The sequence below is a fragment of the Primulina tabacum genome, chromosome 1, assembly GCF_025594145.1.
Source record: "Primulina tabacum isolate GXHZ01 chromosome 1, ASM2559414v2, whole genome shotgun sequence".
NCBI classification, from domain to species: Eukaryota; Viridiplantae; Streptophyta; class Magnoliopsida; order Lamiales; family Gesneriaceae; genus Primulina; species Primulina tabacum.
The window spans coordinates 2,918,743-2,946,636 of record NC_134550.1 but is presented as its reverse complement, the minus strand read 5'-3'; the positions used below and the strand labels follow the sequence as shown (position 1 = coordinate 2,946,636).

At 34.1% G+C, this 27,894-nt stretch overlaps 2 protein-coding genes across 2 annotated transcripts; one reads left to right on the top strand and one right to left on the bottom strand.

Annotated features, from left to right (window-relative positions):
* Positions 1-3,092: 3,092 nt before the first annotated feature.
* LOC142515373 (aminopeptidase P1-like) lies at positions 3,093-17,400 on the top strand. Its single transcript, XM_075619800.1, is given in 16 exon segments — positions 3,093-3,263; positions 3,454-3,517; positions 3,902-4,041; positions 4,586-4,870; positions 4,975-5,097; positions 5,167-5,481; positions 6,427-6,513; positions 13,277-13,341; positions 13,885-13,951; positions 14,198-14,332; positions 14,454-14,534; positions 15,643-15,697; positions 15,866-15,970; positions 16,640-16,711; positions 16,832-16,956; positions 17,096-17,400. Coding segments are annotated over 16 exon segments (1,977 nt in total). The 5' UTR covers positions 3,093-3,167; the 3' UTR covers positions 17,258-17,400.
* A 2,081-nt stretch (positions 17,401-19,481) lies between these two features.
* LOC142515213 (anthocyanidin 3-O-glucosyltransferase 5-like) lies at positions 19,482-21,179 on the bottom strand. The gene has a single exon (XM_075619791.1). The coding sequence runs from the start codon at positions 21,051-21,053 to the stop codon at positions 19,608-19,610; it is 1,446 nt and encodes a 481-aa protein (XP_075475906.1). The 5' UTR covers positions 21,054-21,179; the 3' UTR covers positions 19,482-19,607.
* Positions 21,180-27,894: the final 6,715 nt, after the last annotated feature.

Sequence of the window (27,894 nt, the reverse complement as noted above, 5' to 3'; positions counted from 1 at the left end):
TATATATAAATAAAGGGTTTGTTTTTTTTTTTTTCCCAATAATTTGATGCTTTTATAACACGTTTCGATCAATGGGTATTGACAGCATATATTTTTGGACAATCAGGTGTCATAGATCCGAAGACAGCGCTGTAAAATATTGTACCTTTTTTCTATCTTTTTTTTGGTTCGGTCGACCCTACCCCTGCGGGCACTGCCTGCAGGGTCGATCCAACGGCTCGGATTTTTTCGAGCCAGTTTTTTTTTTTTTTTTTTACAGGGAGGTGGGCCCGGATCACTCATGTAAAGTGATCCGAGCCGTTCATTGCCCGTGTAGGCAGTACCTGCACGGGTAGGTTGAAATAAACCCTTTTTTTTTGAGAGTTGAGTGTGGTTTCGCATCCTCCAATGGTGCTCCTTTTCTGCTTGGTGTTATCGAGTAAAAAAGTCTTCAATTTTCACGAGAAATCGAGTGGATGTTATTGGTTAAGCATGAAAACATTTTAATATTTGCAATTTATGTTATGTGAGTATGTATCTTTTCAATTTTGTTTCTCAATATTGTCACATTGAATCTATGTCATAATCTTTCCAATTTTGTCACTTTTAATTCATTTTTTTTAAATCAGGGTTGTTGTGACACAACTTATTAGAACGTGATACTTAATATTAGTGTCATGTCGACATAACATCAATGTCACAACGGGAAGATGACCGAAATTATTCTTAAAAAAGAAAAAGAAAATGAAGAAAGATAAAATACTACGAATGAAATTTGATAACATAAAAAATCAAAATCTTAAATAATCTAATAAATAAGATAAAAAAATTATAATTTCCCTAAAAAATCAATATCGACTAGGTTAGTCGATAATGAAATGTTATTTTCATAAATAAAATAAAATTTCATACAGGAAAGATTTGGAATGATTTCTTTTTTCATTCATATTTTAAATCCAATTTATGCTTTGGATATTTCTGAATTTATTATGTATTCATATCGCTTTTTATCTTGAATTTTTTCTCATTTAACTCCTCTCGAATAAAAAACCACTTGGACAAAAAAAAACTTGTCGAAATGTAAAATTTCTCTTTGTCAAGGGGAAGAAAACCCAGAATATGTACTTGATCAATGATTTATTCAAAATATTCAATAATTTGATTTAGTATCTGTTTACTTTGTTGAAATAAGGGTCTTTTTTTCCCCCTAAAAAATTTGTTAGTCATTCGAAATCTGTCATTTCATCCAAATGGAATCATGTGATATATACAATTATTAAATCTTGATATTTCGATCAGTCTTGTCTATCGATGGCAACATCAAAACCTATAGGCAAAGTTGAATTTGTGGAGGCCGACCTAATAAATATAGTTTGACAAAAAATTGAGCGAGACGATTTCACGGGTCGTATTTTGTTAGACAAATTTTTTATTTGAGTCATCCATGAAAAAATATTATTTTTTATGCTAAGAGTATTATTTTTATTGTGAATATCGATAAAGTTGACCCGTCTCACATATAAAGATTCGTAAGACCATATCACAAGAGACCTACTCATATAGCATAATAAAATGTTGTGTTTGTACGAAAAATTTAAGATCGATAGAAGCGATTATCAATGTTAATTTTCCTATTTACGTTATTGATTAAATATTTGATTATATGGTTTAGGACATAACAATAAGAATTAATATTAGGTAATTCAAAATATTAATGGAACAAAGTTCAAAACTAATTTTGATATGTTTGGGCCTTATATTTCCATTCGAGTAACAAAAATGATCTACTCAACATTGAGTCGGCTCATTTTTTTTTATATAATATCGATATAACGCACAATCACTATCTTACGGTTTGCACTGAATAAACTCTCAAGTTGAAGTATTAGCTTGCAAATCGGGTAAACCACACTAAGAAAATAATGTACAATAAGTTCGTTCGAAAAAGCATTGGTAGCGGGGAAGCGAACCCAACATTATTGAGCAAGCGTTCACTTACGTCACAAACTCAGATACTCCATAAAAGACATTTTTAACCGAGAGGCCAAATCGCTTTTAACCTAAACAAGGTGAAATGCCATCGCATCCGAGAGGCCAAATCGCTTTTAACCTAAACAAGGTGAAATGCCATCGCATCTAATATATATTTCTTTCATATAAATTATTATACAACTAAAAGTTAATATGACGACGATGATGATAATATTTGAATTTAGAATCTATTTGGATTGATCAAAATAATATATTACATCACATAGATTATTGGGCTTTGGAAATGAATATAAATTGAGTTGAGTAACCCTATTTGAGACCAATTATGATTTTAGTTTGGGCTTGATTCATGAAAGCCGTGTTTAAAAGAAAACAAAGGATGTCCTTGTTGCCCAATGATCGAACTTTATAAGGGCATTTTTTAAGAAAATTAACCGACCCAAATACCATATATATCAATATTTCATTATCAAATATATATACTTCTTTTTATTTTAATTTTAAAAACATATCCACATTTAAAGTTGAATATATATATTTTTATGTGAGATGGTCTTATAAACTTATATATATTAAAGAAGTCGGGGAAGGTCCAAACTTGCATAAACAAATAATATTTTTTATGAGCCGACTCGTTTTGGAGATCTGTTTATGAATATTGATACGTGAGAACATTAGTTTTTATTTATAAATTTTTATATTTATTATCTTATTTTATCTGAATATCTTCACAATCTATATTTAAAATATAATATAATATTGGATAACTACGGGAATTTGACTTGTTTTAAACAGCTTTTAAGTTGTTTTTATAAGTTGTAATTTTGTGACCTTATTTAAAAAGTAAAGAAAAAATATTTAAATAAAATAAGGTAATAAAGATTAAATATATTGATAAATATGACTAAAAAAATGCAATTGACAAGTTTTAATACATTTTGGAATTCGTGTGATTAATTTTTTTCATTTCATGTAATTGAGCTTAAGAGGGTACATCTGAGATTAAATAATATTTGATATTATATTATAGTTTATTAAAAGATAAAAAAATATGGTCTTAAATCATAAGAAGTAAAAATATTTTCAGGTGCGGAGGAGAAAATCGCATTTTAGATACGTATAAATCGCATTTTGAATGTCTCCAGTCTCGAAGAAGTACAAAGTTTCCACAGGAGGCGATACCAGTTCGAACAAGTATGGCGGAAGAAACAATGCTCTCTCTTAGGTCTTTAATGGCCGCTCACTCTCCGCCGCTCGACGCTTTAGTCGTTACTTCTGAAGATTATCACCAGGTTTTTTTGTCTGTCGATCGTTTATGCATCAATTCATGTACATCAATTACTGTTATCTATGTTCATCTTCATGTGTTAGACTTATTTACTGTTTTTGTTTCTGTTTCCATGTATTTGTCTGCTTGTAGAGTTTATTTGATTGTATTTTTAATTTTTAATGTTCATGATCGGTCGATGATTGACTTGGCAGAGCGAGTATGTGTCTGAGCGGGACAAACGAAGGGCATTCGTGTCTGAATTCACCGGAAGCGCTGGTTTGTGTGTTTTTTTATTCATTTCACATGCGTGATCCGGTTTTTCTTTACATGTGTGAGAGATAAATGTATTATCTTGCTGCTAACTTTCATGATTTTGTCGCCGTTTTGTTTTGATTAGTTTATTTCTTTGCTGCATTGTCATTTCATTAGTTGTTAGATGCAGTATACCATTCCGTACCTGGATAATTTTCAATCAATCAGATCATGAAAATAACATTTCAAAATTTGCAAATTGAAGTAAAATTTTGCGTACTTCACCTAGTTTTACAATTAAAGAGGGTGAAATTTGAACGATGATTACTTTATAGGAACTTGTGCCCTGCAGCCCCCATCTACTTGAATTGAATTTAATGTATTTTGTGAAATCTCAATATATTGTAGGTTTAGCACTTATAACAGCAAGTGAGGCACTACTTTGGACAGATGGGCGGTACTTTTTGCAGGCGGAGCAACAACTAAGCTGTCAGTGGAAGCTAATGCGTATGGGAGAAGACCCAACTGTTGATATCTGGATGGCTGATGTAAGTTTTCGTGTTAACTTACTCAGGCATGAGAACTACTGACAAGGACTGAATTGAGATCATATACATATTTTCATCTTCTATCTATCACTAATGGCGTCTAACACCATAATGTAGTAAAGGTTCAGAATGAATTTGGTTTGCTTTTAATGACTAAAAAGAAGATTCAAGATAAACACTTACTTATTTATGCGCTTCCAAATTCCACTATGGAAAGATCAATCCTTCAGGCATGGGTTACTTTCATATTCTCAATCCCATGTCAAAAGTCTGTAAAGCATTATTGTAACCTTTTAGCTTTATTTGACTCCTCGTGTTTATATAAGTCACTTCTTTTTATATTTCATTGGATGCTGAATTTAAGAATTTAATAATATTTTCTTTTATCTGAACTAGACTTTCGTATTTTTGTCATTAATTTGTGAAATGATGTACAGTTCTGAAGCTACTTTGGGTGGTAGTTGAGCTTAACTGTGGTTAACCTTGTTTTGAATTTGTTTTCCATGTTCCTTGTCTGTGTTGATTGAAATTCTTGATCTGCTAGAATCTACCGAAAGATGCAGCTATTGGTGTTGATCCTTGGTGTGTCTCAGTCGACACAGCACAGAAATGGAAGCGTGCTTTTGCTAAGAAACAACAGAATCTGATTCAAACGACAACAAACTTGGTAGATAAAGTTTGGACTAGTAGGCCACCTCCTGAAAGAAATCCTGTTGTTGTGCATCCACTTGAATTTGCTGGTTGTTCTGTTGAAGATAAATTAAAGGATTTGAGGGAAAAGTTTGTGTCTGAAAGAGCTCGGGCGATAATACTCACGGCATTAGACGAGGCAAGTCTATGATATCACACCATATCATCTCTCAGTTATTCCTTTGTTTATTCTAAATTCCAGAGATTTCTTTTTCGTCTTAATTTTGATGATCACTATGTCAGGTGGCTTGGTTATACAACATTCGTGGTGCTGATGTTTCCTACTGTCCAGTTGTTCATGCATATGCTATTGTAACTTTGGCTTCAGCTTTCTTTTATGTGGACCGAGAAAAGTTGTCTGCTGAGGTTAAAACATGCTGCATAATCATTTATTTACTTGTTGTTTTGTTGGTCTCAAATTCTTCAAATTTACAGGTAATCTCATGCATGGAGAAAAATGGCGTTGAAGTGCGGGATTACAGTGCAGTAAGCTCTGATGTTGTCTTACTTGCATCTGATGAACTTACTTCCACCTGTTCAAACAAAGTAACTGAACATGAAAATTCAAATAACCTGGACATTGAGAAAGACAACGCTGGGATGATAGTGCATTATAATTCTGCAGAAGAGAGTGCCAAAGACCTCATATGGATCGATCCTGGTGCATGCTGATTTGCATTGTATTCAAAACTAAACATGGACAAGGTTTTCCTGCAGTCATCACCTTTAGCTCTTGCGAAAGCCTTGAAGGTATTACTTCTCTATAACACACCTCTTCTGTGATTGTCGTCCCTGAAGTAATAGGACTGTTTGGAACCATGTCTAATGTTCTTGAAGTGGTAATGGTATCTAGGGCATGTATCGAGTCCGGTGGAGCTATTAGAGATTTATATTCCACCCCCCTACTACTTGTTTTGCATTGTTGTTCTAGTATCACAGGGAAGTACATTTGTTAATTTTATTTTGTCATGGGTTGAACTTTCTAAGTGGACGACTTGTCGATTCACATATTACTCTTGTACTTTTGATAATTTCCATCAGTGTTAATTACTTGACTTGGAGACATCAAATCGTATTGGTGAATGATTCATTGTCTTATCTAGTTGGAGATTTGAAAATATTATCCGGTTTGCCAATCATGAGAACATGAAAAGTTAAGTTATGGATGATAGCATTTTAAGTATGTTGATATAAGGAACAAGCATTTTCTCTAGTCCTCATTGTAGTTGCAACGTAGCACTACAGCCAGAGAAAGGTGTGGCGATCCAGGAAATCTAATCTATAAACATTTTTATTTGAGATAGATACTCGATTAAGAATTGTGAATGATGTTTCAATGCCCCACAATCATATTTAGAAAGGAGAATGCTTTAATTCCGCAGATTTAATGTGTGTTTCTGATAAATGAATTGATTTTCATGGTGGCTCTAATTTTTTCATCAATACTTCTGTTTTTGACTGGTGAGTTTTTTCCCTCCTAATTTATTGGACTTTTTTTCTTCATATGTGATTAGATTTTCTTTGTGAAACGGAAATTTGGGATTTGTGTACACAGAGAAATTATTTAATGAATATTTTTATGCATCTCATGACATTCTGAACACTATCTGTCTTTTCAATTTTTGAGCTTCAATGTTTTAGTTGTTTGTGGACATTAATATATGTGAACTGTATCTTGTACATGTACTTTCCCAGAATCCGGTTGAGATGGAAGGATTGAAGAACGCACACATTCGAGATGGTGCCGCTGTTGTGCAATACCTAGCTTGGTTAGACAATAAGGTATGTTCAGAACTATAGTAGGCTGGATATATTAGGTTTTGTTTTGTGCCACAGGATTATGTTTATTGGTAACAACTCTGACGTGGATCTTTATGCTTCAGCTCCATTTTCCTACTCTTTAGATGAAATCAGAATTTTTATAATTACAATTGAATTTGAAATTGAAATACTGCTTTAACATTGCAAAAGCTTGAGATTTTTGGCTAGTTTTATATTGGAATCCTCATCCACAAATAAATATAAATTTTCAAGCGTCAAAATTAGTTTTAGCTTGGGGGAAAATACTAAGTTGGAGAAACAAAATATCATAGGCAGCATCCTAAATTTACACATGCACCTTTTTGGCCTTGTATTGATGCATTGACGTGATCGTAATTTGCTCCCTAAATTTAGCGTCAGTCTCTGGTGTGCTGTCGTTGACCACCAAATTAATTCCTACCCTTTTAAATAAAAACGAGTGTAATGGTGAGTAGGGTCGAATCCACAGGGAACGGTAGATTTATTTCTTTTGATAATAAAAATAAAAAGGGGGGATTTGTTTTGATAATTACTAAATAAAATAATCTAAACTAAAATTACCAAGCAAGAAAGAATAATGAATCTAGAATTGAAAATTAATCGACGAGAATAAGTTGAAGAATTTAATACGAGAAAAATACTGATTCAAGGGGATTCTACTATTTAATTATCTCACTGTTCATCGGTTAACAATCATTTATTCAAGTTGTTCCAAGCAATTAACCTTAGAATAATAGGGATAGCCGCTAAAATTCTTGTGTTTTCCTAAATTAATTGACCAAACCCAGCATCCAGTCAAAACTTACCAATAATCAACTGGGCACGATAGCGTTCCATATTAATTAAAAATAGCATTTATGTTTTGTGAAAACAGTTAATCCTAAATCTAACAACCGAGATAGCTGCAATTGATAGATTGAGTTCCGTGGATTTATTTAGATTCAATATGCTATGATAGCACAACACACCTAATCTATCGCTACTCATGTACCAATCGTTCATGACAATTACGGATCACTGAATTCATGGATAGCAGTAGAAAATTATATATCAAATTAAATTGTCAGATTAACCGAGATATAACTTTCATATAAATAAATCATAAATCAACGAATATTTGAACAAAACACGAATATTAAATTAAAGTGCAAAAAGCCTCACAGTGATGAATCGAAATAGTAAAAATATCCCTTGAATCAAAAAATAAAACTTAGCCTAAAGATGTGGAGAAGAGGTTGAGAAATTCCTGCGCTATTTTTCTTCTCTTGTGCGTGAGTTGTGGGAGATTGGTTGGAGAGAATATCTTGTGTATTCTTCACGTGAGATCCCTTGTGATTGGAAAAAAATCTCATTCTTAAGGCTGCGCCCCATTCTCTGTACGTGAGGTAGGTATTTTGGGTCTAAAAAATTAAGCTAAAAGCCCAAAACATAAAAAACCAATTAAAGACCAATTAACCTAAAATAAAACCTAATCACTAAAAATAAAAAGATACTAGAAAATATCCAAAAAATATAGAGTTTTTTTATGAAAAAACTCTATCTTGTATTTATTTCTTGATATGAAAATTCCTTGATTCTCCTTAGGCAGCTGAGGAGTAGTCACGAGGCGTGGCCACGCCTTATCCAAAAACGACTTCTGAATTTTTCTGTTTAAGTTTTCCACTAAGATCATATCGGCAACTTTAATTGTGATATAAAATCACCTTTTTTAGCCCAAATTTATCGCATGAACAGAAAACTTCATCCTACAATAAAGCACACAAAAATGTGTCAATTAAGCACGTTAAAAGTGGTAACGATGAGAGATATGATAACAAAAATACAAACTATTAAGAGCCTATCAAAATCTCCCACACCTAAACGATGCTTGTCGTCAAGCATCAAATAGATCAACTTATTATCTCAACTTTTCGTCCTCCTTCCGCTTCCTCTACTTATCCAAAACATTTTTCATGCAACAAGACATTTTAATTTCTTAGCATCTCACAAAATAACATCATGAACGATCACTTCAATCAGAATGTGTAGAAATTAAAATGCATGGGATTTAACAACTTCTCACAAGATTCGCTCATTTCGCTCATTAGTGTCTAGGATATATATTCAACAAACTCTCCTATCAAATGCATCGAAAATTTTTACCATAGGCTTGCAAATATATCACATCCTTCCACTAAATGAAATGAATTAAAATACACAAACAAAAAGGGCTATAAATGGGTTGTAACGTGGTTAGGAATAAGGTAGGAAAAAAAAGGAAATAATGTGCTATGAAATTGGAGAAACCATAACAAACTTTTCTTACGAAAATAAAAATGCATCCAAAAACTCTTATATCTCATTATAATAATCAAGATCATTGCATTTTTTTTTTCTTTATTGCTCTTCTTTCTTTTTTTTTCTTCGTCTACTTCTTTTTTGTTTTTGTTTTTTGATTTTTTTTTGTTTTGTTTTTTGTAGACGGTGACTTTAAGGATTCGAGATTGACTAAATCCCAACAATTCACACTATTTTGGATTAAGTGATGCTATTTGTGAAAAGTTTATATGATTCTCCAATTCAAGGTTCGAAACGGGGGATAACCAACAAAAAGGATTTATCACGGCTTGTAATGTGGTTATTTTTTATTCAAAGAAAAAGGCTGAGGCTCAAACTTGGTTCACTAGGGGTCTATGAATCAGGGTAGGCTCAAAGAACGGCTTAGATGATGCGAAAGAAAATGGTTTAAACCTAATGCCCTTATCATTTTGTCTATGCACCTAATCCACCATAAAGTGTTGACAAAGACATGCATAACAATGCAATTTCTAGAAAAGTTAACAATGCAATGACAACACACAATCAAAGAAAATGAAGCATGATATCATGATTGCTCATAGGCTCAAAGCTCACCAAAGAAAAAATATAGCAATTGTGTTAAATCCCACACACTTGTCCTCTCTGACTATCATCAAGAGCAACTTATTCATAATGTAAAAAGTGAGCATGCAAAAACATTTGCACGCAAAGAAAACATCATTTTTTTCGCATAGGAGGCAATCAGGATTCAGAAGAAAGAGATAACAAATGAACTAGGTGCTTGGAACTAACAACGTTAATATCTTTCCTCTTCTTTTTTTTTTTTCCATATCCTAAAAAATTAAATCAACAGACTAAAAATCAAATAAGAAAAAAAATAAAAAATCCCACTGTAAAGTCAAATTGCTCGCACAAACTCCCACACCTAAACTTGGCATTGTCCTCAATGACAAAAAATAGATGCTCAACTAAAACGATAAAATAGTAGGAAAAGTTAGAGAACTCCCCTGAAAAGTTATGAGCATCGTAAAGAAACATCATCTACTGCTGTGGTGGGGACGTGAGAGTGTGGCTCGGTTATGGAAGTTAGAGCAGACGAGCGGCGACGGCTGGTGGGTCGCGACGACGCTGGAGAAGGTGGCGCGAGATGGGAGAGGGGATTTGGAGAGATGCGATGGAGGCTGCTGTGAGAGAGAGAAAAAAAAAAGTAGGTTAAGAAATTTTTTTTTTCTTTTGGTTTAAAAATTCAGTAGATGTGTTTCAACAAGGCGTGGCCACGCCTTAAGCGAAGACCTCTGCTGTAATTTTTTTTTTTTTTTTTCAAATTTTTTTTTTGTTTAACAGTAGAGGTGTTTCAACAAGGCGTGGCGGCGTGGCCACGCCTTGTGCGAAAACCTCTACTGGATTTTTTTTTTTTTTCCCGCAGAAGTGGTATTCTTATAAGGCGTGGTCACGCCTTGTTAGAAGACATCTTCTGCAGAAATGTAACAAAAATTGTACTATTTTAAAAAAAAAGAAAAGGAAAAAAATCAAAATAATAAAAACGAAAAATAAAAATAAAAATTGGGTTGCCTCCCAATCAGCGCAATTTTTTTAATGTCGTTATGCTCGACCCTCAAAAGCACTCATTCAAAGAGCGGCTGATGCCCAAAGTACGTTTCATATGACACCATATATGAGTCTTGGTTCCATGTGCCCTCAAGTTTTGCTTGATGTATGCAATGTAAGCTCGTCTCCTCAACAAAACGTGACTTTAAATAATAGGCATGAGATGAGAGTATCATCGTTGGCTCTTGAAGAACAAAATCTGTTGAAATCGGCAATGGAGAAAGACAAGGATCTCCTACATTTATGCATGATAATATTATCGACGAGCTCAAATCGATAGTCTCATGAGCTTGTTCATCTCTCAACTTCATTGGTGCCTCATCTTCGTTTGATATTTCTTCCAAAACTTCTTCTAACCGAGGTTCAACAGTTTCCTCATTCAATGCCACGCGCTTGTTTACTATATCATTCAATCGGCTTATGATTAATTCCAGACTATATCCCTCATCTTTTTGATGCTCGAAAGGTTGGTCTGTAAAATCAGATTGGCTAATTTCTGGAGTGTATTGGTGGCTCCAACTCTGCAGCGAAGGATCCCAATACTGATGGTAGTCAAAGTCGGTCATATCATTTAACAAATATATCACACTGTCTTCACGTCGACTAAGTAGTGGACTACCAGTTGTTAGTGCTCCATTAAATACCCATCTTCCTGTAACTGTATCCAACCCTTGCACCGTTCCCCGGCAACGGCGCCAAAATTTGGTGTGCTGTCGTTGACCACCAAATTAATTCCTACCCTTTTAAATAAAAACGAGTGTAATGGTGAGTAGGGTCGAATCCACAGGGAACGGTAGATTTATTTCTTTTGATAATAAAAATAAAAAGGGGGGATTTGTTTTGATAATTACTAAATAAAATAATCTAAACTAAAATTACCAAGCAAGAAAGAATAATGAATCTAGAATTGAAAATTAATCGACGAGAATAAGTTGAAGAATTTAATACGAGAAAAATACTGATTCAAGGGGATTCTACTATTTAATTATCTCACTGTTCATCGGTTAACAATCATTTATTCAAGTTGTTCCAAGCAATTAACCTTAGAATAATAGGGATAGCCGCTAAAATTCTTGTGTTTTCCTAAATTAATTGACCAAACCCAGCATCCAGCCAAAACTTACCAATAATCAACTGGGCACGATAGCGTTCCATATTAATTAAAAATAGCATTTACGTTTTGTGAAAACAGTTAATCCTAAATCTAACAACCGAGATAGCTGCAATTGATAGATTGAGTTCCGTTGATTTATTTAGATTAAATATGCTATGATAGCACAACACACCTAATCTATCGCTACTCATGTACCAATCGTTCATGACAATTACGGATCACTGAATTCATGAATAGCAGTAGAAAATTATATATCAAATTAAATTGTCAGATTAACCGAGATATAACTTTCATATAAATAAATCATAAATCAACGAATATTTGAACAAAACACAAATATTAAATTAAAGTGCAAAAAGCCTCACAGTGATAAATCGAAATAGTAAAAATATCCCTTGAATCAAAAAATAAAACTTAGCCTAAAGATGTGGAGAAGAGGTTGAGAAATTCTTGCGCTATTTTTCTTCTCTTGTGCGTGAGTTGTGGGAGATTGGTTGGAGAGAATATCTTGTGTATTCTTCACGTGAGATCCCTTGTGATTGGAAAAAAATCTCATTCTTAAGGCTGCGCCCCATTCTCTGTACGTGAGGTAGGTATTTTGGGTCTAAAAAATTAAGCTAAAAGCCCAAAACATAAAAAACCAATTAAAGACCAATTAACTTAAAATAAAACCTAATCACTAAAAATAAAAAGGTACTAGAAAATATCCAAAAAATATAGAGTTTTTTATGGAAAAAACTCTATATTTTTTGGATATTTTCTAGTACCTTTTTATTTTTAGTGAAAAAACTCTATCTTGTATTTATTTCTTGATATGAAAATTCCTTGATTCTCCTTAGGCAGCTAAGGAGTAGTCACGAGGCGTGGCCACGCCTTATCCAAAAACGACTTCTGAATTTTTCTGTTTAAGTTTTCCACTAAGATCATATCGGCAACTTTAATTGTGATATAAAATCGCCTTTTTTAGCCCAAATTTATCGCATGAACAGAAAACTTCATCCTACAATAAAGCACACAAAAATGTGTCAATTAAGTACGTTAAAAGTGGTAACGATGAGAGATATGATAATAAAAATACAAACTATTAAGAGCCTATCAGTCTCCAAGAGTGCTGTGTGTGTGTGCACAAAGAATTGTTTTTAAAATAGTGTGATTGCACAAAATAAATATATGTAGTACCCATAGAAAATTTTTGGACTTTCTAACTTGTTTTCTAGGACTTTTTCTCTGCTCTTTCCATGGCACTATGTACGTAGAATCTCATGCTTCTATAACATGAAATGTCACTCATGATAAAGATGTAAGAATTGTTTGTACTGATGCTTTGAAATGACAAAAATGAAATGTTCACAAGAATTGTGCCATCTATGATAATTCAAGTATCAGTTCAATTTATTTTAACGCTGAAAGTTTTTTTCTAATCATTTATTGATTTTCTGTCTCACAACCTTTACGTTATTGTCAGCTGATAATAATTGTGAAACTGGGTAATCTCTCTTTAGATATAATGAGAATTTCATTGGTATGAAGAAGAGCTGGTTAAATGTGATTGCCTCTAAACATAAACAGAACATCTCTTATTGTGATTTGATTGCTTCTTAATCTGACGTCTGTGATCCAGGATGTATGCTTTTTGTTTGAAAGCAAGAATTTTCAAGATTTTTTTTTTTATTATTAAACGACCTGCTGAGAGACTATGTTGATTGCATGTTTCCATGTCCTCAGATGCAGGAGATTTATGGTGCTTCTGGTTACTTTCTGGAAAGTGATATCAATAAGAAACATCAATCGTAAGTTTGTTGTTCCATTCACGAGCATGAACTATTAAGTTAATCTTTCTGTCAATATCGGCATCTCTAGTAGAAATAAGCATGTTGTGTAATGATGAAGCTGGACTAAGCTCAAAAGTATTTGCAAGTAATGCATTAATTTTTTCCTGGATGGAGCTTCAACCTTTTCTGCTGCGTAGCCGGTGTCTACCTACCTTTTGTCTAGACCTGAAGTGCACACTTCTCTCTGAAAAGGGTTAAAATTTAGACGAACTTAAATATTGTGCAGGCATCCAATTTGATGTTGAGTAAGTTCTATATCCAGATGTATATTATTCAATGGAAGCACCTTACGAGATAAATAATTTTGAGCTTTTACAGTAATTCTATGGAAAGAAAAATGTTGTGTCACCACACCAGCTTATTGACTTTTAAAGTAGAGGACTAATGACAAAGGAGTTATTTTTTACTTTTTACAAATTGGATATGTTCTATTATTTGACTGGGTATGCATTACCCATCAACTCATTCTTACACCAGTGTTTCTATTTAAAATGCTGACAGGAAAACAACAAAGCTGACTGAAGTGTCTGTAAGTGATAAGCTAGAGGAGTTCCGTGCATCTAAAGAGGTATTGTCTTTTGTTTTTGCCTTCCCCTCCCTTTCATTCAATAAAGGATACCAATTTTCGTGTTAGACTATTAAGTAGTTTCATGGGTTTGTGTTTCATTTATCTCCATCTACAATGGATAAATGCAGGCTGCTCATAGATATTATGTGCACAGGACAGTTTAGTGGCAAAGAGGAATAACTAAAGTTGTACATGCTGTTAACTTCGGATTTTTCTGTTTTAATTTTTGTGTTATTTTATCAACAGCATTATTGGGGATTGAGTTTTCCAACCATTTCATCTGTTGGTCCAAATGGAGCAATTATACACTATGGTCCAGAGGCAGAAACATGTGCTGAACTTGATCCAAACAGTATGTACTTGTTTGATTCAGGAGCGCAGGTGTGTAAATGAGCTATCTTTTTTTCTTCTGTTTTCATTTTATCTTATTCTTTTAATAAACCTTCATCCTTGTTTTTTCGATTTGATTTCCTTGGTTTAATTTAATGTGGTGTCTCAAAAGTATCTAGATGGAACAACTGACATAACTCGAACAGTACATTTTGGAAAACCTACGGCACATGAGAAAGCAAGTTATTCAGCGGTATGTGGTTTTCTTTGTTTCGTTGGTTTATTCTACTTGTGTTTAAAACATGACAGAATTTCAGTTTGGTTTTATGAAATGCGTAGATGGAATCTCGTGTGCGCACATGTGTATGATGGGTCACCTTTACCTTCTGTTATGATTTCAACAAATTAGTCAATTCGACTTTCCTCTTTCCCTTTGACGGGAAAAATCTTGAATCGATCTTCTCTGGCCCTTTTCTATCCATCAGTGAGAAAATGGAGGGACTGGTAACGCAGTGCATTGACTAGATAAACTCATACTTACATTTTTCTGTATACATCTTGAAATTTTGGTTTTTTCAATCTATACCTACATGAAGAGTAGCATAGAGGTTTGACTAGAAAAGTAATTACATTTGGGAAATCTATAATAAGTGAGCATGAACAGTATGCTGAAACCTCTTTACTTCTGCATCTGTCATAGTTTACACGAAGTAATCAACCTGGTATTTTTATCTGCTTATACTTCTGATGTCCTGCAAATAAAATTTAACCATAAAAATGGCTTTGTTACAAGATCAACAATTGAATTCAGAAATAGGGAATTGTTATTTAGCTCACATCCCTGTACGATGTGTAACACATAAGGAGTCTGACATGTTGGATACTCCTATAGTTTGAATTTTCTATTTTATGAATATCCATAGAACTCCACATTTTCTACTGGTGAAGAAAAAAGACATGAATAACAAAGGTTGTAAAGCATCTATGCTATATTTGTAACCACACATGGACCCTCAGCCTAAATTTTGCATGGAATGTGATTTCAAAGAATCATAGACACACATGTTTAGTCGTTTTTCTTCTTAATTGTGCTCACATTTGTGACTCATGGCTGTCCTTTCCGAGAAAGTTCACTTTTCCTGTGTGTCCATTTTTTGACTGTGCATTACCTGTGTCACTATTTTATGGTTTATCTTTCTTTATTCTTCACTTCAAATTTAAGGATGTGCTTAGTCCATTGTTCAGTCTCCAGAATTCGAGTTTTACCTTTGCTAAGAATTATTTTCTTATTTTTCTTTACTTTGAGCTCAAAAGCTACAACATTAATTAATGCCACAGTATACTTAAATCCTGTATTGCAGGTTCTCAAGGGCCACATTGGCTTGGGGAATGCTATATTTCCAAACGGAACCACGGGTAAGATTGATATTAAGATTAAAAATCTATTTTTATTGCATGATTTTTGAAGAGTTTGGGCAGGCTTCATAAGTTAGGACCAAATTGTTTTCTTGCCAAGTAACCCAAGCATCTGTTGGCTTGACGAAGATATCTAGAAAATTGTTCCATGATATTTCTCGTTTCCAGGTCATGTTCTTGATATTCTAGCACGACTTCCGTTGTGGAAAGATGGGCTTGATTACAGACATGGAACCGGCCATGGAATTGGGTCATTCCTAAATGTTCATGAAGGTAAATTTAGGTTGTTTTATCATGATTCTTCGGTTTGTTACCAGTGACATTGTAGAACAGTTTTCGATCAATTAATTTCTTGATATCAACACAGTTGGTAAACACTGTAAGGCCAGACTTCAGTTTTCTTTCAAAATGAAGAGGTATGACTGTTTTCTGATATGGTTAGTTGTTAACTTGGATTAAATGGAACCAGTTTAAGTCTCACTTACAGCAAGAAGATATATTTTTGTTATTTAGGAAAAAATATCAAGAGTATGAACACCTTTTCACTTCGGCCATGTAATTTCAAGTATGAATGGTTTACTCAAATTTTTCATTACATTCACAGAGGATAAATGAGTATGCCTGCTGCATGAGACAGATTTTAAGGGTTCCAGGGGAAAGTTGTTTTTAGTAATTTGTGTTTTTAGGATAGAGTTCTGGCACATCCACTTCTCATTCCATTACAGAAATAGAGAAACATGCAAATTCACATAATAAAATAAGACTTGCACTATTACTTTATATATGTTTGTCCTATTTTGAGGAACTCCGTATGAAACAGGTTAATTCATGGTATTTTGTGCATGGAAGTGGATTTTATGGGCATTGAACATCTACTTTTAGAATGTAAACAAGCTGGCTCTGATTGGTTTAAATTTTAAACTTAATATTTGCTTTTTGTAGGGCCTCATCAGATTAGCTTCAGGCCAGCTGCACAGAACGTGCCATTACAGCCTTCGATGACTGTGACAGATGGTGTGTCCATAGTTTCTCTGATTCAGTTGATTTTGTCTTTTTATCATGAGCAACTAAACCCAAATTTGGGCCCTCTTTCATTCTTGACTTGAGATTTGATTAATGAAATTGGTTTTACAGAACCTGGTTATTACGAGGATGGGAAATTTGGTGTAAGACTGGAGAATGTGCTGATAGTTAAAGAGGCTGATACAAAGTTCAATTTTGGTGACAAGGGCTACTTACGATTTGAGCATATCACATGGGTAAACATTTCAGCTTTATAGTGTATGTCTATGTTTCGTGTACGTTGTATATACGATACACCTTGTTCTCGTGGATTGATACATTCCAAGATATCAGGTTTTCCTTCTTTGGCGATATAAGAAAGCTTTGTACTTTCAGGCACCATATCAAAGCAAGCTGATAGATGTGAGCCTCCTCGTGCCCGAAGAAATTGAATGGTTGAACAACTACCATTCCAGATGTAGGGAGATTCTGGCACCATATCTGAACACTTCCGAGATTGAATGGCTGAGGAAAGCTACTGAACCTATTGTTGCTTGAGTCGAAGTTGAATATGGTGCCCCCAATGTCGATTGATCTTTCTTCTCTTAACATTGTTTCATTTTGTATTTTATGTGTATAGATGGATGAAAAATGTCTCTTTGTCTACTAAATAAAATTTAAAATAATTTTATTTACAATTATCATTCATATGCATACATCGAATATGAGATGAAATACAACTTTAAGAACCGTTCGCTTATTTGGGAGAATTTCAGGGGGTTGTATTCTATGTAGAAAATTCAATGACTTGTAGATTTTAAACCTCAAGATGTATTCAATCAAAATTTTTGCATATTCTATATAAGTTTAGTGTTATTCAAAATATATTTTTATAGAGTTTTAAAAATCAAGTGGTATTAAACATTTATTTTTACAAATTATATTAAAAAATATATGCATTCAAATTTTCAATAGACATTTAATACCTTAAGAGGTGGGTGGGTGTATTGATTTTAGACTTTTAATGATTTTTATGGAGTTTAAAAATCTAAAGTTATTCAAAATAGGCTTTTGTATACTTTATAAAAACTTAATGGTAGTCAATATAAATTTTTGTAGATTGCTCATTCACTAAAATTTTTTATTTTATTTTAATAACATAGAAAAATTTGAATTCTAAAATTAATTTTGTGCTTTTTAATTTATAATTTATACAAATGAATGTGATATTCAATAATAATAAAAGATGTTCCAAAAAACAATGTCGCTTAATTCTTAATAATTGAATAATATAGCAACAAGTACGATAAAAAATAAAATAAAAATCAAAATTTTAAGCAATATTTATATTTAAAAAATTATGATATAATTTGTTGTTTAAAAATTATATTTTAATTATTTATTTATTTTATAATTTTTAATCTAAAAATCTACATGTACACGACCGTCTCTTTTAAGATTCAGAAGATATTCGTTCAACTTGTCTCAAGGCTACATTCAACGGGTCTCATAATATAGAGTCATCCAACCTTTGTACTTATTTTAGTTGATCAGTTCGAAAGCATTCAAAGCAGTACACGAAGTTTAAACCTTTTATTCCCAACAGCACTACAAATGGTTAGATTTGAAGTTTCCCTAAATGATATTTCAAATCAACTATACATACGACACCATAAAATAGAAAGATTGCAAAAATATCATATCAACTCTCGGATGCCAGAAAACTGTAGTGCGACCGTTTTTTGTATATGAACTTAAAGTCGCAAAAGCAAGATGAATATTAATGAACATTAAATGATAGTTGCAACGACCGATAATGACATGTCCATATTGTTGGGAAACAATACAAGTTATTGTTGAATGAGCAAATTCAAAAGGTAAAATAAATAGATGGTGAAAAGAAGACTTGAAGTCACAGAAATTCACAACAACATATATTCAAGTTTTCATTCTTTGAAAAAATTTATCTTCACAAAACCTCTACTGCTCAACAGCCCGCACATCAAAGAACAATTATCAGATCTTCAAAGATCATCAAGGACTTCTGTCAGACCACTTGACTGCTTCTGTGCAGAACATTTTAAGAGTTGTTCGATAATTTGAATATGAAGATTAAATTTTTTTTACTTAATTGGTTTTGCATTGGTTGTTAAACCACGTGTCTCAACCGTTTAAGTTAACTAAAAATATATGTATGATAATTAAAAGATTTTTGTATGGAAAAAATAAATATGAAATTTGTAATAAATGATCCGTTGAGTTAAATAATTATAAATGTGATGTAAAATAATCGAAAAGTGGTATTTGAACGACTATACATGTTAAAAAAATTTAGTTGTACTGTTATTATCGGTTATAACTTTTAAGTTTCGAATTAGACATAAGTCCTAAGATTGAAGTAAGTTGTTACAAAAACTTATATAAACAAAATCTTCTTGTGAATCTTTTTCAAGTGGAAGAATGAGTGATACATTTACTTATCTTGCATAATTGAGTATATAATTTTCATAAAAACCATAAGATGGTTTGGGTCAAAGAAAAAATCCGTGATTGGATCTACTATTAATTAAAATATTAGACTCCAATTATAAAATTCAATTTAAAAAATCATTTCATCGAAAATATTTATGATTTTAATAACATGATTGCTCAAAAAACAGTGGTTAACTGAAAACTACGTAATATAATATATTTATTTCAATTATTATTTGAGAATAATCTGGGTCAATTATTTATAGGGAAATTATAATTCACTAAGTTGTAGAAACAAGAAAAAAAAGTAAATATTGGGAAATGTTTAGCAATCGAGACTTTTGAGATGGGCTATATTAATTAAATTTAATTCCCCAACATGATCTGAAACACAAGCAACCGCACAACGATTCAAAGCAACATATTGACAAACTCACTATTTGTGTTTGGCCTCGATGTTTGATAGAATCTTGCAAATGGATTTGTTAGCCGAGCCTGCTTCGCTAATTAGGCCATTTGTAGCTCTAGTTTTCAATTGTTTAGCCCTATCCCTCATTGCTTGCCCATCTTTGTGGGCCATCAAAGTCCTAACCATCTTCTCTATCTCCTCCCACCCCACCACTTTCTTCGTCGGCAACACCTCCGGCCGCACCGCCACCCCGAGCTCCTCCACCAACATGGTGGCGTTCAACCTTTGCTCAGCGTAGAGTGGCCAAGCTATCATCGGTACGCCACTCGTTATGCTTTCCAACGTCGAGTTCCATCCACAGTGAAACAAGAATCCTCCTACCGATGGATGCGCAAGGATTTCGACCTGTTGCGCCCATTTGGGGACGAGTATTCCGATATTTTTGGTTCTTTCTATAAACCCTTTAGGCAGATAATCATCTTCCGCCCCTCCGTTGGCCGTGAAGAACGCATCATCCACACCATGTTTAGTCGGCGGTCGGATCACCCACAGAAACCTCTGTTGGCTCAGCTCCAGCCCCCAAGCTAGCTCTCTGGTTTGCTCGGCCGACAACACCCCACCACTTCCGAATGACACGAAAAGAACACTTTGATTGGGCTGCTTATCTAACCAATCCCTAAATTCACTCTTCAGACCTGTCGGTTCGACCTGTCTCGTTAACGGTCCTATGGGATAAACTGGCGACTTGAGTACTGATTTCATAGATTCGTTTTCCCTGAAAGCTTGGAGGGTTTTGGCCTCCCAATCTTCGCAAGTGTTTACCAGAATCCCATCACATAAAGTGAACTCCATCCCCATTCTTAAATACTCTCGATACTGTTGATCACCCCGGTCCAGCATAGGGTCCACGACGTCCTCGGGCCTAACCGGCTTGCATCCCGGAATTTTCAAGTGCTCCGGTTCATCAACGTATTGGTCCTCGATTTTCTCGTCAAGAATCGGGCAATACACAGACAACGCAAGAAACCATGCAGTGGAAGTACAGTACAAGTACTTGGGCATGTTGAACTCATCCGCAATATGCAGTGATTCACTCCCGAAAAGATCCACGAAGAGGGCGTCGGGACGACGGTCCATGGCGGTCACCGCGGAGCGGACGAGCGGAACAGCTTCCCGCATCATCAAGCACAATTGCGTCACCACTTTGGTATCAGGGCCTACGAGGTTTGAAATGTCAACAGGAGGAAGTCGGATGGTTTCGACGAGTTCCTTGTCTATGGGGAGGTTTACCAGATTGGTTTCTGGCGACATGGCTGTTGTGACTTGGAGGACGGTGGAGCGGACACCGTATTTGGCGGCGAGGCGGTTGGCGAGGACAAGAACCGGGATAAGGTGTCCGGCGCCTGGACTGGAGAGTATAATGACGTGAAGCTTGCTGCTTGAGGAGTCATCCATGTCTGATCCCGAAGCCATGATCACCAAGAATGAAGATTCGAAGTGAAAGGAGCACCTTGCATTAGGTAACAAATAAAAACAATATCAAAATTTATCCAAAACAATTCAGCAAAAAATTGAGGTGATGCGTTGTCTATGTGGAAATGAATGATGATTGTGTTGTGAAAAAGTAAAAATTTATGGTAACAAGTAAAAATCTCAAACTCTCAAAATTTACCAAACTACACACTTTATAATATTTTTCTCTCTACTCAATTGTGATTTTCTTCACAAATGAGAGATCTATTTATAGGAAATCTTTACAAATAATCCAAAAAGAAAATACATCATTACCTACATCATCACACACTAATTTTCAATATTTACAACTCTTATTTTCAACATTCAAATATTCAACATTCAAATATTCAATACACACATTTTAAATATATTTTTCAACACTCTCCCTTGTGATGATGATCATAATGATTGTCTTCATTACGTGTTTTTATACTGCCTCGTTAAAAACCTTACTTGGAAAAACCCATTGAGATAAAAACCATAGTAAGGGAAAAAGAGTGCAGTCACGTAAACTCTCCCTGATGTTGACATGAACAATTCTTCACAAATTTCGTAGATTGCGCATCCCAATATTATATATGTGCTTTCTGAATATTGACGTAGGAAGTGCCTTTGTGAAGAGATCTGATGAGTTTTCACTTGATTGAATGTGACGAACATCAATACATCTATTCTTCTCAAGCTCCTTGGTGAATGCGAAGAACTTAGGAGGAATATGTTTAGTTCTGTCGCTTTTTATGTATCCTTCTTTCATTTGAGCAACACATGCAGCATTATCTTCATATAGTATCACAGGCTTCTCATCAGATGATAATCCGCATGAAATTTGGATATGTTGGGTCATTGATTTTAACCACACACATTCACGACTTGCTTCATGTAGTGCAATAATCTCGGCATGATTTGATGAAGTTGTTACGAGCGTTTGTTTCTGAGAACGCCAAGATATTGCAGTGCCTCCACGAGTAAATACATATCCAGTTTGGGAACGTGCCTTGTGTGGATCAGATAAGTATCCAGCATCAGCATAACCAATTATACTTGGATTAGCATCTTTTGAATACAAAAGTCCCAAGTCTGTCGTTCCTCGTAGATAACGGAATATATGTTTAATTCCGTTCCAGTGTCTCTTTGTTGGATATGTGCTAAATCTTGCCAACAGATTCACGGCAAAAGATATATCAGGCCTTGTACAATTTGTAAGGTACATAAGGGCACCGATGACACTTAGATATGGTACTTCTGGACCAAGAATATCTTCATCATCTTCACATGGACGGAATGGATCCTTTTCTATGTTTAATGATCTAACAACCATTGGAGTACTTAAAGGATTTGCTTTATCCATATTAAAACGTTTAAGGATCTTTTCTGTATAATTTGTCTGGTGAACAAACATTCCACATTCTTTTTGTTCAATTTGTAAACCCAGACAATACTTGGTTTTTCCAAGATCCTTCATTTCAAATTCTTCCTTCAAGTATGACACAACTTCTTGAATTTCCTTATTCGTTCCAATGATGTTTAAATCATCAACATATACAGCAATAATTACGCATCCGGATGTTGTTTTCTTAATGAAAACACAAGGGCATATTGAATTATTTACATATCACTTTTTCATCAAGTGATCACTTAGTCGATTATACCACATTCGACCTGATTGCTTTAACCCATATAATGATCTTTGTAATTTCACAGAATAACATTCCATGGGTTTTGAACTTTGTGCTTCAGGCATCTTAAATCCTTCAGGGATTTTCATATATATATTACTATCAAGTGATCCATATAAGTAAGCTGTAACAACATCCATAAGACGTATTTCTAAATTTTCAGATACCGCCAAGCTAATCAAATACCGAAACGTAATTGCATCCATCACAGGAGAATACGTTTCTTCATAATCAATTCCAGGCATTTGAGAAAAACCTTGTGCAACAAGTCGAGCTTTATATCTTACTATTTCATTTTTCTCATTTCGCTTTCGAATAAAAATCCATTTGTATCCAACAGGTTTTACACCTTCAGGTGTAAGGACTATAGGTCCAAAAACATTACGTTTATTTAGCGAATTTAATTCAACCTGGATGGCATCTTTCCATTTTATCCAATCCTGCCGATTTTTACATTCACCAAAAGATTTTGGTTCATGATCTTCGTTATCATTTATGATGTCGATTGCCACATTATAAGAAAATATATCATCAATTTCATCTATATCTTTTCGGTTCCATATTTTTCCAGTATTAATATAATTGATAGAGATTTCATGATTCTCGTCAGTTTGTGGTTCTGACAGAACATTTTCATCATCATGTGTTTCTTCAAGAACACCATTCTCTATTTTGTGATCATCATGTGTTTCTTCAGAAACGTCATTCTTTATTTTGTGATCATCGTGTTTCTCTATGAATTTTCTTTTTCGAGGATTTTTATCCTTGGAACCGACTGGCCTTCCACGCTTCAGGCGTTTAATGACATCATGAGTATCTTCCATTTGTTTCTTTGGAATTTCAATTCGAGCAGGGGCATTTGCAGCATGTATATATGATTTAGTTACCCCTTTTGTGTCTGCAAATGCATCTGGTATTTGATTTGCTATTCTTTGCAAGTGTACAATTTGTTGTACATCTTTTTCACATTGTTTTGTTCTTGGATCCAGATGTAACAATGATGATACATACCATGTAATTTCCTTTTCGGTATGTTTCTGTTCTCCCCCTAACATTGGGAAGATTTCCTCATTAAAATGACAATCAGCAAAACGTGCTGTGAACACGTCGCCTGTCTGAGGTTCAAGATATCGAATGATTGATGGACTATCATAACCGCTATAAATTCCAACCTTTCTTTGAGGTCCCATTTTCTTTCGTTGCGGTGGTGCAATAGGCACATACACCATACATCCAAAAATTCTCAGATGAGAAATGTCTGGTTCTTTACCAAATGCAAGCTGCAATGGGGAGTATTTATGATATGCACTTGGTCTGATGCGAATTAATGAAGCAGCGTGTAAAATTGCATGTCCCCATATAGAAATAGGGAGCTTTGTTTTCATAATCATTGGTCTAGCAATCATTTGCAGACGTTTAATCAATGATTCATCCAATCCATTCTGTGTATGTACATGAGCAACATGATGCTCAACAATGATTCCCATAGACATACAATAATCATTGAAAGTTTGGGAAGTAAATTCAACAGCATTATCAAGTCTAATTTTCTTGATTGTATAATCGGGAAATTGATTCCTCAATTTTATTATTTGAGCAAGTAATCTTGCAAATGCAACATTTCGAGTTGATAATAAACATACATGTGACCATCTGCTGGAGGCATCAATCAATACCATAAAGTATCTGAATGGTCCACATGGTGGATGGATTGGTCCACAAATATCACCCTGAATACGTTCAAGAAACATTGGTCATTCAGTTTGGATTTTGACTGGTGATGGTCTTATAATAAGTTTTCCAAGAGAACATGCTTTACATTGAAACTTATTATTCTGAAAGATCTTCTGGTCTTTCAGTGGATGACCATGTGTATTTTCTATAATTCTTCGCATCATTGTTGAAGCAGGATGTCCCAATCGATCATGCCAATTGGTTAATATCGAAGAATTATCAACTACCATGTTTGATTCAACGGGACTTATATGTGTATAATGCAATCCAGTAGGGAGCATTGGTAGTTTTTCAATCACATATTTCTTTCCTGATTTATATGTGATAAGACACATATATTTCTCATTCCCTTCATTCATTGTTTGAGTATCATACCCATGGGAATATATATCATTAAAACTCAACAAATTTCTTTTCGATTGTGGTGAATATAAAGCATCATTGATAAAAAATTTTGTACCATTAGGTAACAAAAATTGTGCTTTACCACATCCTTTAATCAAGTCTACAGGACCTGATATTGTATTCACCGTTGTTTTTGTTGGTTTTAGTTCCAAGAAATATCTTTTATCTCGGAGGATAGTGTGCGTTGTACCACTATCGGGTATGCAAACTTCAGCTTTGCTCATAGCATTTTCCATATTTGAACTTCAAAAAAATATGCAATGAAATAAATTAATTGCAATATATATTTAAATATAACACAAATCATAATTATACAATAAAACATTATTCTATGAAAACATGAAAAATAGATTATTGTACATTTACATTCTACCATTATATTGTTCATTTTCAGAGAAATCGTTGAGAAAATCTGCAGCATCAATATTGTTCATTTCTATCCCACCAACATATTGATCATTTCCAGAGAAATCATTCATAAAATCACCAGCATCAAAATGAGTTGAATCACTCAAACGGTCACTGCGTTCAGTGAAGTTGGTCTCCTTTTCTTTCCCCTTTAATGATTCTTTATAAAGTTTACAAAGGTGCTCAGGGGCTCGACAAACTTTGGACCAATGTCCTGGAGTACCACATCTGTAACAAGAACTTTCATATCTTTTTGAGTGCTTCTCATTAACACTTGTATTCTCATGATGCCTTTTCTGTGGATGGTTTGGGACGTTCTTTTGAGACTAATTATAAAAATAACTATCTCGATTATTTTCAAAACCACGGCCTTGACCACGACCACGGCCAATTCCACGTCCACGTCCACGTCCGCGTCCACGACCTCGACCTCGACCTCGACCAAAACCTTGTCTTTGAATTTGATTTTGGTTTCCAGGTTTAAATTCATTTTTATTTACAGCATTTACTTCTGGAAATGCTGTTGATCCAGTGGGTCGGGACTGATGATTTCTCATTAATAGCTCGTTGTTTTTTTCCGCCACAAGAAGACAGGCGATGAGTTCAGAATATCTCGCGAATCCACGTACTCTATATTGTTGCTGTAGAGTAATATTTGATGCATGAAACGTGGAAAATGTTTTTTCAAGCATCTCAGATTCTGTGACCTCATGTCCACAAAATTTTAATTACGAGATTATTCTATACATTGCCGAATTGTAATCACTGACTTTTTTAAAGTCTTGGAATCTCAATGTATTCCATTCATCCCGGGCGGTCGGAAGTATAACTTCTCTTATATGTTCGAATCTTTCTTTTAATCCCTTCCACAAAGCCATGGGATTTTTTTCAGTCAGATATTCACATTTCAATCCATCGTCGAGATGTCGACGCAAAAATATCATGGCTCTTGCCTTTTCTTGTGACGTGCATATGCCATTTTCTTTAATGGTCTCGCTTAGACCCAATGACTCAAGATGCATTTCTACATCTAGAGTCCATGGCATATAATTCTTTCCCGTGATGTCGAGCGCAACAAATTCGAGCTTTGTTAAATTTGACATGGTGGTACTAAAAAAAATTACGATGCATTTTATTAGTTAATAATTATTGCAATACAAAGTAACGGATAAACAACAAGTACAAGTATTTGTAAAAATAAAGAAAACGCACGAGGAGGATATTCTCCGATAAATACAAGACTTGTGAGTATGATAACCAAAATAATTAAAAATAACTTTGAGAAAGTCATCTTCTTTTTTTTTCGAAAAATTTGATGAAGAATAATTTTTAGAGAAGAAGAGAAAGTTGGAGTGATTGAATGTGTTTGTGAGATGATATTTATAGGGTAAAAACTAGCCGTTTTGTTACCGTTTATGACCGTTGGTGTACAAAAAAATAAATGTATGTATTTGTATAATTTTATAGTAATAATATGGTGAATATAATATTAATCATGTTTAAATAATTATGTATATCATATCACATTATTATAATGAGGTGTCGTAAGTTATTTTGTTTAAAAACCTTATAGGCTTTTATACTTGTCGTATCCCTTACCGGGAGTGTGGGATGTCGTCTTAACATCCTCCCAGGATTTATAACAAGTTTTTGAAAAATTTATTTTTATTATTTCTAATAATAACATTATATTATATATTAAATATATACACAATAAATAAATAACAGTAAAATAAATATTATTACTTTTGTCACCTTTTTCTTCTGTTTGGAGCTTGGAAAAGGATGGAGGACTTTTAGAGCTTCGTGCTGATAACGTGTTGTGAAAAAGTAAAAATTTATGGTAAAAAGTAAAAATCTCAAACTCTCAAAATTTACCAAACTACACACTTTATAATATTTTTCTCTCTACTCAATTGTGATTTTCTTTACAAATGAGAGATCTATTTATAGGAAATCTTTACAAATAATCCAAAAATAAAATACATCATTACCTACATCATCACACACTAATTTTCAATATTTACAACTCTTATTTTCAACATTCAAATATTCAATATACACATTTTAAATATATTTTTCAACAGATTGATCATATAATAATTTATTAATGAGGGACATGCACAGTGTACGAGAAGATAAAGCAACGATCTTTAAGAAAATGATCGTGGTAGGAATGTAATATATGGTGTTATGTTTGATATGATTTTTAAGTGTAGGATAATTTTGAATTTTTTGATGAAATGACAAAATTGTCCCTTTTTTTTTCTTCTTCCACTTCGGCGGCGACGGCGGCGGGCCGGCGACGGCGGAGGTCCGGCAACTGCGACGATCGACGGCGGTCCGGCAACGACGGCGGTCCGGCAACGACGGCGGCGACGGTCGTGACGGAAAGTGGTGGTGAGTTTGGATATAGGAGAAGGGTAAAATTGAAAAATAGGAAGGATTAAGAGTTGGATAAATAATCCTAAGAGGTGAGGAGGTATTATTTTAACCCACCTAATATAACCTAATCATTCATAGGAGGTATTGACTTGGTTAAATAATCACGCGTACCAAACGAAGGATAAGGTAGG

Excerpts from the sequence above, each read along its gene's own strand:
- LOC142515213 (XM_075619791.1), bottom strand. The coding sequence starts at position 21,053 with ATGGCTTCGGGATCAGACATGGATGACTCCTCAAGCAGCAAGCTTCAC.